This window comes from Pseudonaja textilis, chromosome Z, assembly GCF_049901715.1.
Source record: "Pseudonaja textilis isolate UNSWEBS1 chromosome Z, rPseTex1.2, whole genome shotgun sequence".
Lineage (NCBI taxonomy): Eukaryota > Metazoa > Chordata > Lepidosauria > Squamata > Elapidae > Pseudonaja > Pseudonaja textilis.
Window position 1 is genome coordinate 126,702,523 of NC_142008.1, and position 13,158 is coordinate 126,715,680.

General features: G+C 44.5%; 2 protein-coding genes across 5 annotated transcripts in view; one reads left to right on the forward strand and one right to left on the reverse strand.

The window, feature by feature from the left end:
* Positions 1-4,966, forward strand: part of AP1G2 (adaptor related protein complex 1 subunit gamma 2) — a 28,104-nt gene extending 23,138 nt beyond the window's left edge. Inside the window, exons 19-22 of the mRNA XM_026719506.2 lie at positions 614-731; positions 1,745-1,911; positions 2,825-2,923; positions 4,753-4,966. Coding sequence (XP_026575291.1) covers positions 614-731; positions 1,745-1,911; positions 2,825-2,923; positions 4,753-4,857 — 489 coding nt within the window. The 3' untranslated portion in view covers positions 4,858-4,966. The remainder of the gene's footprint in view (positions 1-613; positions 732-1,744; positions 1,912-2,824; positions 2,924-4,752) is intronic.
* A 2,999-nt stretch (positions 4,967-7,965) lies between these two features.
* Positions 7,966-10,928, reverse strand: THTPA (thiamine triphosphatase). 4 transcript variants are annotated; one of them, XM_026719541.2, is made up of 3 exons: positions 10,681-10,928; positions 8,543-9,151; positions 7,966-8,298 (listed from the first exon to the last, which is right to left on the reverse strand). In XM_026719541.2, exons 1-3 carry the CDS (start codon positions 10,715-10,717, stop codon positions 8,171-8,173), a joined length of 774 nt encoding a protein of 257 aa, XP_026575326.1. In that variant the 5' UTR covers positions 10,718-10,928; the 3' UTR covers positions 7,966-8,170. The 4 variants fall into 4 exon arrangements, with proteins under 4 accessions (XP_026575326.1, XP_087773160.1, XP_087773161.1 ...); XM_087917034.1 differs by having other exon boundaries at positions 8,543-9,171; positions 10,681-10,913; XM_087917035.1 differs by having other exon boundaries at positions 10,440-10,913.
* Positions 10,929-13,158: the final 2,230 nt, after the last annotated feature.

Below are 13,158 nucleotides of genomic sequence, written 5' to 3' on the forward strand. Positions count from 1 at the left end.
CCAGCAGAAGAATTGGGTTTTGAAGCCACAAAAGAGCCTGAGATCCTGCAGAACAACTGTCACAAATCCTGACCATGAATTGTTTTTGTAATGACGAGGCAGTCGAGTTGTTTGATCATGATCAACTGAATCATGATGAACTTTATTGAGTCTAGTCTTGCATTTATACACATTTTTAGTTATCCTCCAACATTGGTTAACTATGGTTACTGCTTAACTTTCGTTACTGTTTAGCACAGTGATTAATACAATTAATTATCTCTAGTTAAAGTCTAATACATGTTTACTTCCTCTCTCTAATCCTCCTTTAGATTGGTGACTTTGTTTGCCTGAGTTGTATTTGCTTGGAAACATTCTTTATCTGAGGTTTGCCATCCGAGATTGGAACATTCCTGCAATTACAACTCTACAAATTGTGGTTTGTCCTTAAATTAATTTTTTCCCCTCTTCCCTCAAGGAAAGTCTGTTCATCGCCAGCAACAGAGGCTTCTGAGAAGAGATTGGACAGCCATTTATCCAGAATGGTGTAGAATCACCTGCTTGAGCAGGGGGCTGGACTAATTGACCTCTAAAGTCCCTCCCAACTCCGTTCTTCTTCTCTTTCTCTGTTTAGGTCTTCGATCTTTTGGACCTCCTTGGAGACCCTATAGATTCATCTCCGGCTCCATCAAATCCAGCCAATTTGGGAACGGGATCTCTTCTTGGCTTGCTCCAGGATTTAAAGCCCTCAGGTAGAACGAGAGAGGTCTATTAAGCGAAGGGTTTCTTCCCGTTTACAACTGTTGAGCCTCTTGGTTGGATACCTAGGCAAGTAATCCTCGATTTACGATTAAAATTCAGCCCATTTCTGTTGCTAAACAAGACAGTCGTTCTGCCCCATTTTACCACCTCCGTTGTTTCAGTGAATCACTGCAGTTGACAAGTTTTGTAGCACTGTTGTTAAGCGAATCTGGCTTCCCCGTTGACCCTGCTGGTCAGAAGGTCGCAAAAGGGGACCGTGTGACCCCGGGATGCATCATAAATACGAATCAGTTGTAAGTCACTTTTTTTCTGGTGCCGTTGTAACTTTAGATGGTCACTAAGTGAACCCTCGTAAGTGGAGGACTACCTCTTTTCATAATTGGTGTGAAAGCCCTCTCATCTTTTATTTCTGGTGCCAAACTTCAGTAGAGCTGAGAGAAAAGATTTCCTGCACTGTTTGGACCGCAGGGAGTTAAATGAAAACTCAGAAAAATGAGAATTTGCATCCCATCAAATAGCAATGAGAGCAGCTGGTGTGGGCTGCTACCGGTTCGCCCTGGTTTACGCGAACCGGTAGCTAATTTTATCATTTTTAATTGCCGGTTCGGCGGATGATAAATCCCACCCCTGGCCGGCCCCTCCCCAGAGGGGTCGGACTCCTGGAGGCTACACCCACCATGGCCACGCCCACCATGGCCACGCCCACCCAGCAAATGGACCGGGAGCTGATAGCTAAAATTTTTGAAGCTCACCCTGGACAGCAGGAGACATCTGGGGGCTTCAAATGGAAGGTAGGGAGAAGCTCCTTGGAAACCTGCACCTGCACACAACTGCAGGTAGTCCTCGACTTACGACATGTTCATTTAGTGACCATTGGAAGTTATCGAAACAAGGGACTTGTTGACTTAGAAGTCCAAAAATCTTAAAAGTTGAGAAAAATGGTCCTTCTGTATCTGTCTGGACAAGAGCAACCTTTTCTGAAACTAACTTACGTTTTCCGCAGAGGCCGTTCCCTCTCAAATGGAGGTTTACAAAAAGAATGGGTTGCTGGTCGAGTTTTCGATGAGCCGGGCTCCGGGGAAAGCCACGTTGCTCCTGATTACGGCCACAGTGACCAACACCACCTCTGAAGACATTGAGAACTTCTCCATGCAGGTGGCTGTGCCCAAGGTGAGATGCCTTGAGTTCAGGTCCATAGGATGGGTAGCTATATCAGTTTTTTTTCAATAGAAGGATGTTGTAATGACGAGGCAGTCGAGTTGCTTGATCATGAACAACTGAATAATGATGATCTTCATTGGAGTCTAGTCTTGCATTTATACACATTTTTAGTTATCCTCCAACATTGGTTAACTTTGGTTACTGCTTAACTTTCGTTACTGTTTAACACAGTAATACATACAATTACCGTATTTCCCCATGTATAAGCCACCCCTTTTTTCCAAAATTTTCAAGCCCAAAAAGTAGAGGGGTGGCATATACAAACAGGAAACACTTTTTATACGTGAAAAATGCATAAAATAATAAAGTAGGAATAAACTGGTTTTCCAGCAGTATGCTATACTTTTTTGTAAAAATTGTACGTGATGATACGATTACGAGTGCGAGTACGCGATAGAAATGCATACGCTAGGCATCGGCCTGAATGCTTCGTTCTACTACTCGTTCCGATGCATAGATTGCTAGCGTCGCCCGCACCGCTCAGCGTCATGACCGAAGTTGTAGATCTAGACGTCGAATTTTGTTTCTTTGTAAATTTTCTTTCTTCATAACTTGTTTCTCTAATAAAATATTTTTTCAAAACTTCACAGTCCAAAAATTGGGGGTGGCTTATACAAAGGGGGTGCTTATACATGGGAAATACGGTAATTATCTCTAGTTAAAGTCTAACATATGTTTACTTCATTTCTCTAATTCTCCTTTAGATTAGTGACTTTGTTTGCCTGAGTTGTATTTGCTTGGAAACATTCTTTATCTGAGATTTGCCATCCGAGATTGGAACATTCCTGCAATTACAACTCTACAGAAGGAGAAGATTGTCTCACGTGGCTTGACCTTTCTCTTCTTCTCCTTCTCCTTCCAGTCCTTCCAGGTGGAACTTCTGGCCCCCAGCAGCTCTACAGTTCCCAGCCAAGGAGGCCCCCCCATTACCCAGGGCATTCGAGTGTTGAACCCCAAACAGGTAAGAATGGGGAGAGGACCTGACATCAACTCGCCAAATCCACCGTGATCTCATCAAGAGATTTCTATCATAAAAAAAAACCCCTTCCCGTGCCTTCTCACCTGGTGGCCAAGGACACATTATGTCCAGACCCCTCAAAGTCCTCCAAAAAAGCCAGATGGTCACTGAGATTCATTAGTCGGGTTTCCTGCAAAGGAAAAGAACTTAAAGTGGGTCTGTGGGTACTTTAACCCTACTTTTATCAGCAAGTGGATTAAGGCAGATGGCTTTGATCCACTTTCTAACCCGCTCTGGGTGGAAAGGGGGGAAGTGTTTTGACCTAAGTTTTCCAAAAGCACAAAGTGTAGGAGTTTGTAGATTGCAGGACAATTTTTTCCTGAAACCAAATTGTTTTTTTGTTTTTTTTGGAGAGTAGGTTGTTTGACTAAGTGGAGGGTGATGAATTGGTTAATGATTGATTCCATGACTTTGCATGTGACAAAACACAGTGAGATTGGTCTGTAGTTTTCAACTAGGCCGGGGTCACCCTTTTTTGAAGATAGGGATGACCGTAGCTAAGGACCATAGGTTTTGAATGATATATCATATATAATGCTTAGGGGTTCTGTTGTAATGACGAGGCAGTAGAGTTGTTTGATCATGAACAACTGAATCATGACGATCTTTATTGGAGTCTTGCATTTATACACATTTTTAATTATCCTCCAACATCGGTTAACTTTGGTTACTGCTTAACTTTCGTTACTGTTTAGCATAGTAATTAACACAATTATCTCTAGTTAAAGTCTAACATATGTTTACTTCCTCTCTCTAATCCTCCTTTAGATTAGTGACTCTGTTTGCCTGAGTTGTATTTGCTTGTAAACATTCTTTATCTGAGGTTTGCCATCCAAGATAGGAACATCCTGCAATTACAACTCTACAGGGTTCTGCTATGGCAGAGGAGAGCTTTTTAAAGAAGTGTGCACATAACCCATCAGGGCCAACAGATAGGGACGGGTTTAGGTTACGTAGTGCCTTTTCTACGTTATCTTCTGTAAAGTCAATATAATATTCTGTAAGTCAATAGTAGTAGATCATTAGTTAGTTGTGGTACAACTAGGAAATGCGGGGTATGAGCCCACGGCTGTTTACAAAGACTGAACTGAAGAATGTGTTGAAGAGGTTGGCTTTAACGGCGTCATCATTGCAGTCTTTCTCATTCGGTGCTTATAGGGGTGGGATGGTTCTTGAGTCTTTAAGTTTGGTATTTACAAAATTGTAGAAGGCGCAGGTAGATTTTATACGTATGTGGTTTTCCTCTTGCTTGCAGTGGTAATTTGTGCATTCTGCCTTCGTCTGTCGGCATAAGGTGTTGTATCATTTTTAAAAGTTTGCTACATAGCTAGTTTTGTTTTTACACCATAGCAAACTTTTTTTTCGATTGAAGTTTCCTTATTGTTATGGATAATTTGTATTTTTTTGTTTTGGAGGGTTACTAATGATACATATAATTTGATGACTGCTTCAAGGTCAAGCAAGAATGCATTATTATGATTTTCTGTAGTATTACAACTAGAGAACAGAATGTGCCAATCTAGAGATGATATGTCAGCATCTATAGCACTCAAAATGCAATGACACAAGTGTTGGGCGGAAACTCAGCTGTTGTAAGTTCGAATCCGGGCATAAATTACCCTAAGGAGACTTGTCATCATTTCAACTGGTCATAAATTGAGTACTACCTGTACAATATATATTGCTTTTCCTTCCGCTGGGATCTGATTCGACCCTCCTAGCAGTTGGTTAATGCGATGTTTTATATATTTTTTCTTGTTTCTTGAACCCAGATCCCTCTCCGGATGAGGCTACGCTTTTCCTACACCCTGCCTTCCGGGGCTGTTGTACAACACGTCGAAGAACTCAACTCGTTTCCAGAGACTGCATGGAAGTGAATAGTAGGTTACTCAAGGAGTAAAGGAACTTCAGGAATAATAACCGCCCCTTAGCTGGCGATGTTTGTGTTCCCTTTAAATGTGTGCTTCAATAAACGTTTTATCATTATCCCAGAAAACTGATTTCACCACAAACACACACAAGATTTACGAAAGTCTTCACAGGCAGGGAGTCCTCCACTTACGATCGCTCGTTTACTGACCGTTCAAAGTTATGATGGCCCTGACAAAAAGGGACTTGGACTGTTTTTTCACAATTACGACCGTTCCAGCATTCTCATGATCAAGCGATCAAAATTCAGATGCTTGGCAACCGGTTCAGACTTACGACCGTTGCCGTGTCCTGGGGACACAGCGACAGTTGTAAGTATGAAATGGCTGCCAGACATTTGAATTTTGATAACGTGACCAGGCGGATGCTGCAATGGTCGTAAGTGTGAAAAAATGGTCCCAAGTCACTTTTTTTCCGGCACCATTGTAACTTTGGTCACTAAATGAACAGTCGTAAGTCGAGGATTACCGATAAAACGTACTTTCGGAGCAAAGCTTCCCAACGAGCGAGCGGCACCAGGCCCTTGTGGAGCGTGCGAGGTGTAAATATATGGGAATCCCGATGGCTCGTCGGTGGCATTTCCTCTCACCTCACTTCAACTGCTAGTAAATCAATTGAATTGATCAGCCGGATGGGGAAACTCCATAACAACCGAGCGAGACTAAGTGGAAATCAATGGCAGTAAACGAGTGAAGAGAAGAAGCTGGTTGTCGAATCGACACAGCTGCCACGTGCACGGATTTTCTCCTTTTTGAAGGGTCAAATCAGAGGTTCCACACACACACACACACACACACACACACACGAGATCTGGCTCTGCCTAAATCGTCCCACAGACACACTTCTTGGGAGACCCCGTAACACGAGCTAAGCCAAGAGATGTCCCATATGGAGGCCCACCAGCTTCTCCCACCTTGATGGATCAAATGAATTACAGATTAAGAGTCAAAAGGGACCTTGTAGGTCATCTAGTCCAACCCCTCACCCAAGCAGGAGACCCTACACCATTTCTGACAGGTAGGCGTCCTTTCTCTTCTTGAAAGCATCCAGGGATGAAGCTCCCACAACTTCCAAAGGCAACTTCTATTCCATCGGTTGATGGTTCTCACTGTCAGAAAGTTTTCTCCTTATTTCCAGGTTGAATCTCTCCTGGATCAGTTTCCATCCATTATTCCTTGTCTGACCTTCAGGTGCTTTGGAAAATAGCTTGACCCCTTCCTCCTCTCTGGGGCAGCCCCTCAAATACTGGAAGACTGCTATCCTGTCTCCCCTGGTCCTTCTATTCACTAGACTAGCCAAGCCCAGTTCCTGCAACTGTTCATCAGGTGTTTTAGCCTCCAGTCCCCTTATCATCCTGGTTGCTCTTCTCTGCACTCTTTCTAGAGCAGGGGTCGCCAACCTTTCGGACCTCAGGGACCACCAAACTCATAATTTTAAATCCCGCTGACCACTAATATGAATTTTGATTGGTGGTGGCTTGCTTACATTTTCCCAGGGTCCCTGCAGAAAGCAGCAGAAACCCTGGGGAAATCCCAAAAAACGTTTGCAGGAAAGAGAGAGAGAGAGAGAGACTTTTGGCTTCATGCAAGGAAAGCAGCAGAAGCAGCATAAGTCTTTCTCTCCCCCAAACTCTGCCAGAAATGAGTCTTTGTAAGACTTGTTGCGCCGGCGCAGCCTCTTGGAGCAGGATGCCTTGCAGGGTCCCAAAGACTCATTTCTGGCAGAGTTTGGGGGAGAGAAAGAAAGACTTTTGCTGCTTTCCTTGCGTGCAACCAAAATCAAAAGAAAGAAGTGGAAGGAAGCAGCCCAGTAGCCAGGCCAGGCGCATGGGGCAAGTTCCCCCCTTCCGCCCTTGTGTTCCCACGGGCCATGTGGGCAGTGCAGCCTTGTGTTCCCACGCAGCCTGGATTAATTACTTTGGGGGTGACAATTCTCTGTGGACCACCAAAATTTTCTCGTGGACCACCAGTGCTCCCCGGCCCACTAGTTGGCGACCACTGTCCTAGATTATCAACCTCTAGAAATCAAAATTCTCAAAAATCATCCATGTTGGGCACACAGATGGATAAACCCAAGCCACCGGCTCTCCTACCCTGGTCTCCAGCTTCCATGACACACCTGTCCAATACCTTGACACTGGAAGGAGTCAAGTCTCCCTTGAAATCTTCTCAAGGTCTACCCTGAGATTGAAGGTTGTGTCTTCCTGAGCCCATGGTGTCCACCATGATGGTCCAGGTTAGCATGCCATATTCCAAGCTGACCCATGTTCATAAACCATGGTTAAAGCTAACCATGGAGGTCCTCACCTCCCACCACCCTGGTCAACCAAAGAGGAAGGCCAGCCAACCGAGTGACCAAACCACAATGCTTAAGTTTGGCTGGAGAACTCTGGGAGTTGGAAGTCCCACAAATCTTAAAAAGTTGACAAAATTAGGGTAATCAGAAGTCAAGATGGCGGCCGCATCATATCAAGGTCCGCCCCTTTTAATAGGCGCTACAACTTTTGGCTGTCAATGCCCTGCACTAACCAGGTTAAGGTAACATAAAGGGCAAAGTCGGCTAGAAGGTGTATTTGGATTAAAAAGTTGGCCTTTTAGATGTTTCTTCTTCCATCTCTTGATCCACCACGTTTCAAGCTGCTTTAGGTCTAGATGGCCTACAAGGTCCCTTCCAACTCTGATTATCTGTTAGCTGTTATCTGATCATGAACAAACCTTTTTCTCCACATAATTTTAGATAATCCAGTGATTATCAGCCAACCAGCCAATCCCCACCCCCTTTCAGCCATTGGTTCACCTGCTGTGATGTCACATCAAGCACATGCGATACTGAAGCAGTAGTTCTCAATCTCTGCTCCTTTAAGATGGCTGGACTTCAACTCCCAGAATTCCCCAGCCGGCAAATTTTCCCCTCTCCTCACAAAGCTGGCTGGGGAATTCTGGGAGCTGAAGTCCAGCCGTCTTAAAGGGACTGAGGTTGAGAAACAGAGTTAAAGGAAAGATGAAAAAATCACAACCACCAGATCAAAAAGAAATAAAAGAAACTATCCCATAATATTTTCGGAAAGAAAAGGAGAGTTTATTTGAATTGCTGTTTTAATTTAAAGATAATTTAATTTAAAGATAAATCTGGACTATCCTGTAGTTTGGAGATGAGACTCAAAAACAAGCATAGGAATACTTTATGAATTGATATTCGGGCAATCGCCGGAACCCTGACACTCATTCCATCCTGGTTGTGGCTCCATCAGACTTTTCCATCCTATCCCTCTGTTGTATTTATAACTTTCTTCACAACTCCAGCTCCCAACAAGGCCTTATAATGCGCTGGTCTGAATCTCTGCAAATACACCGACATCTTGCCAGGAATAGCGGTCTTTTCTTCCAAGCCTAGCAGAGAAGGAAACGGGAAAAAATAATTTTCTTTTTATCGACAAGGCTACAACAAAGATTCGAGCAAATTCCAGGTAATAGTGAACGAAGCTGATGCCATCTTAAATCTGAAATTTTCCCAAAGTCCTTTTCTTGAACCGAAAAGGCATTTAAGAGAAAGATGTCCGCTCATTTTTTTAAAAAAAATTGAATTTTGTCACATGCTCGTACACAAACACACAAGATTGAAGATCAGCCTTACCTAGCTGCTTGGAAAACTTCTCAATCTTCTCCAGAGCTTCAGGGATGTCTTCTAACCGCTGGACCACGGCTTCCACCTCTCCCACGGAGTAGCCGAAATCCACCTCATCGAGATCCACATGCAAATCTCCCACACGGTATTTGTGCCGCAGGGTCACAAAACTAGCAAACACTTGCAAGCCCAGTTCTTCCACCGCTTTGTTCACACAACAGCTCCAGTTCGGTCCAGGATCTCTTTCCAATAAACCACAGAGGCGAGTCACGATATTTTGAGGACACGTCACTTCTTGGTATTGACTGGCTGTGGATGATCTCGTGTCCTTCGGTGGTCGCAAAACTGGAGCGGACAGATGGTTATCCGTCTCTGCCGCACAAGGGGTGTCGCTTCCCACCTCCCCAACAACCAAGGGACATTTCAACTCCCAGCCCACTCCCTCACGTTCCCGCAGCCAGTGATCTGCTCGCGTCAAACACCAATCGGGGACGTCATAGTAGCTGTCGCGAAAAGAGGCACGGCTTTCTAGGATCGCCCCCAGTTCAGTTAACTTCTCGATGGTGCTAGGCCCGAAAAGAAACTTCCGTTCCACTTCCATGGCTCCGGAAAGCTGACCTGGAAGACACACACACGGACTGACAGGGATGCACACACACACAGAAAATATCCAAAATTGAAAAAGAATCCTAATGATTTTTCTGCAACAAATTGGATTCTGCTCTTTGCGAATTGCTCAGCTTGATTTTGCTCTTTCAGAGAACCTGATAAAAGGTATTTTAGAATATATATTTATATTTACAAATTTATATAAAACACTGTAAATATTCTCAATATATATTTATATAAATATATAAATATATATTTAGAATATCTGCAGTGTTTTTAATTCAAAATGAACTCCTAAGCTTTAAGCTCCTAAGTCCCTTTTTGATTGCCCTCTCGGCTCTTTGGAAGAGCTTTATAGTCCCTCTGCCTTAAGAAAATTCAAAACGTTCTTAAAGATCCATCTCAACACCACCACCCCCTTTTTTTTTGAACTATTACCATCTGGCAGATGGTACAGGACGATAATAAAAACAAGGACAAATAGGCTGAAAAACAGCTTCGATATATCCCAGGGCAGGAGCTCTGTTGAATTCTACTGTATAGTTCAACATGAATGCATTATCGGGTTTTCAATTCAATTGTACAGAATGTGAAGGGGGTTGTTTATATTTTTATGTATAATGTACACTGGAAGTGGCATTTAATTTCGTTGTACAAGGTGCAATGACAATAAAGTAAACTTTTAGGCTTCAGATGCACCTCCTAGCAGAATCAGAGTGGGATGTGTTTTTTAAGAGACCATTGCTTGATTAACAAAAACCATCTTCCACTGCCTGAATCTTTTAAAAACAATCTTTTGTCGCAAAAACAAAGCCTAGACTGGGAATTAATTTTTTTTAAAAAAAAATGGTTTCTAATCTCCCCAAATAGCATTTCCTGTGTTTTTCTCCTCCTCCTTCCTGTTTCAGGAACAAGTCATTTTTCATTAAATGGCAGCTTTGCTTCCCTCCCTCCATTTTATGCTCAGGATCAAGGCTGCTGCGGCAGACCGCAGTGTGTAAACAATAGTGCCTCCCCCACTCCCAATGTCATGGTTGTGGAGGATTTGAACTCAGGCCTCCGAGGGGCTGGCTCGCCTTCCCTGCTGCCATCGAGTGTTCGCTGGGAAGTTTGCAACTGGCACCTTCGCGTGCACTGCACGTTTTGGGGTTCGTTTGCACGGCAGTTTTGCACCCGGCACCTGCATTGCACACTCATGGTTCAACCGCACAGCAGTTTTGCATCTGGCAGCTTCGTGTGCGTTACACAACTCATGGGTTCACTGCATGGCAGTTTTTGCACATGGACCTTCACGCACATTGCACGTTCGTGATTCATCGCACGGCAGTTTTACACCTGGCACCTTCGCGTGTCTTACACATTCGTGGTCCAACGCACACACTACCTTTGCACCTGGCACCTGGCGAGAGAGGGGGGGAGGATTGGAATGAGCCTTGAGAGGGGGGGGTGCTAATTTAATCCGGATTAATTGCACTCCTGCCCGTTGCTCCGACTGCGCCCAGGCCCCCTCCATCCCATCCTCGGAGCAGGCCACTGACCTTCCCCCGGCTGGAGGTCCCGAGAGCTCCGCTCCATAATTTGCCAAGGGTTTAACGCGCTGCCCGGGTCGAGGACTACAACCCCCAGCCTCCTTTGCAAAGGGGGTCGCCGGCCCCAGGACCCCTGCAAGCTTTGCAACCTTTTGCAAACCGAAGACAAAGAAGGACGAGTCAATCCTCGCCCGGACGTTCACAATTGGGAGGGAGAGGGGGAAGGGAAAGAAAGGGCCGCATCACAAAGGCCGAGAGCGGCGCAAAGGCTCTCGGGAGTCGTAGTTTTCCGCCTCCCAGCAGGTACTTTCACCCCTTCCCTGCTTTTTTTTTTTTCATTTTGCTTCTCTAGCTGTTCTATTTTTTATTCCTCTCCCCATGTGACTGTCTCGCTCCCTCTCTCCCCGTTGCCACGGAAACCGGAAAGCTGCAATTAAGAGCGGGGGGGAGGGGGGAGAAAGGGGTACATTCCCAACCCGGGAGATATTATGGGGTGGGAGCAGAAAAAGGACCCAGGTTTAACTCCTTGCAAGCCAACATTCCCGGCTTCCTTGCACACAAGCAATATTTTTTCCTCATCTCCCTCTCCTTCTTCCCTGTCTTTTTTTTTTTTGGTGGGGTTAGAGCGTCGGGGGGCATACACAAGACCGGCACGCATGGAAGACGCACCCTAAGAACATTCCCCTTTTTCTTGCAAAATAAAAAATAAAAATTAAATTCAAATCCCCTGAATTTTTGCAATAACTCTCTTTTCCTGGGGGGAGGGGGAGGGCAACCTTCCTTCTTAGAATAAAATAAATGATCCAGAGGGACAATTATTATCATCATCATCACTATAATAACAATAACAAACAAACACTATAAGAACAACCACAGGATTTTTATAGGATGCAACTTTAAAAAAAATAAATCAATAAACAAACAAACCCAGGTTCTATTTTGGGGAGGGAGAGGAAATCAATTTCTCTTTGAAGGTTTTAACCCCCTCTGTTGGGTCGTCCTCGAGTTACGGCGGCTGTGGAGCCCAAAATGTATGTTAAGTGAGAATTTGTTGAGTTTTGCCTCATTTTACAACCGTTCTGGCCCTCCTCCCTCCCCGGGTGGTTAAGGGAATCACTGCAGTTGAGAAGTTAGTAACCCGGTCGTTATGTGAATCTGGCTCCCCCTCCCCCGGTTAACTTGGCTTATCGGAAGGTCGCAAAAAGGGGATCGTATGACCCTGGGATGTTTGCAACCATCGTAAATGTGAGACAGTTGTCATGTCTGAATTTTGATCATGTGATCACAGGGAGGCTGCAATGGTCCCAAGTGCCTTTTAGCAGTGCCGTTGTAACTTCAAACAAGTCATTAAACGAATTGTTGTAAGTCAAGGACTACCTATAGTAGACTACAGAACAGAAAGGCTGCAACTGTTGTAAGTGTGAACCAGTGGCCAAGCATCTGAGTTTTGATCAGGTGAACATGGGGATGCTGGAAAGGTGGCAACTGTGAAAAACCGGTCCTAAGTCACTTTTTTCCATGCTGTTGTAACTCTACAATGGTCACTAAATGAACTGTTTGTAAGTCGAGGACTAAATTTTGAAAGGATCAGGCCCACAGCTGGGACAGGAAAATCGGATCTTGCATCCACCCTGCGAGGTGGAGAGACAATGTCTTGACTGCTAAGCCAAGACTGAGAAAATACAAATTACGACCAAAATTGAGACTGACATTTCCGTCACTAAGCAAGGAAGTCGTATACCCCATCTGCTTCCCTGCCTGAGCTCTGGTACCTGATCCCACCCCTCCAAATCTGATTATAGATAGCCCTCAATTTAACAACCATAATGGAGCCCAGAATTTCCATCGTTAAGTGAGGCGGACATTAAGGAGCCATGCCTGATTTTACAATCCTTTTTTTTTTTTACCACAGTCGTTATATGAATCACATGGTTGTCCAAGGAATCCGGCTTCTCCCGTTGACTTGTTACAAACCGGTTGGGAAGATCGCCAATTGCACGACTTTCAGTTTTTAAGTGAACTGTGCGGTCATTGTGCGAATCCGGCTTCCCCAACTGACTTTGATCTGTCGTAAATAATGTGGGTCGTAAGTGCAAGAACTGGTCGTAAGTCACTTTTTGTTAACTTCATACAGTCTCTAAGCGAACAATTATTAACCCAAGGCCTACCTGAGTTCTGGACGGATGGCCATCCCAACTTCCTCTCTTGGTCTGAGAGGATCAAGATTCTTTCCTGCACTGGCCTACCTGATCAGGTTGTTGTAAGACTTTCAGGGGAGGGTGACTTATCTGGGAAGACAAACTCACCCCTCAAACACCATCATCATCACCATCTTCATGACCCTCTCCAATTATTAATAATTACCCTGTTTTCCCGAAAATACGACCTACCCTGAAAGTAAGTCCTAGCTTGATTTTTACACGTGTGCCCAATATAAGCCCTACTCCCCAAAATAAGCCCTATAAGACCCCATCCACTCCAGAGTGC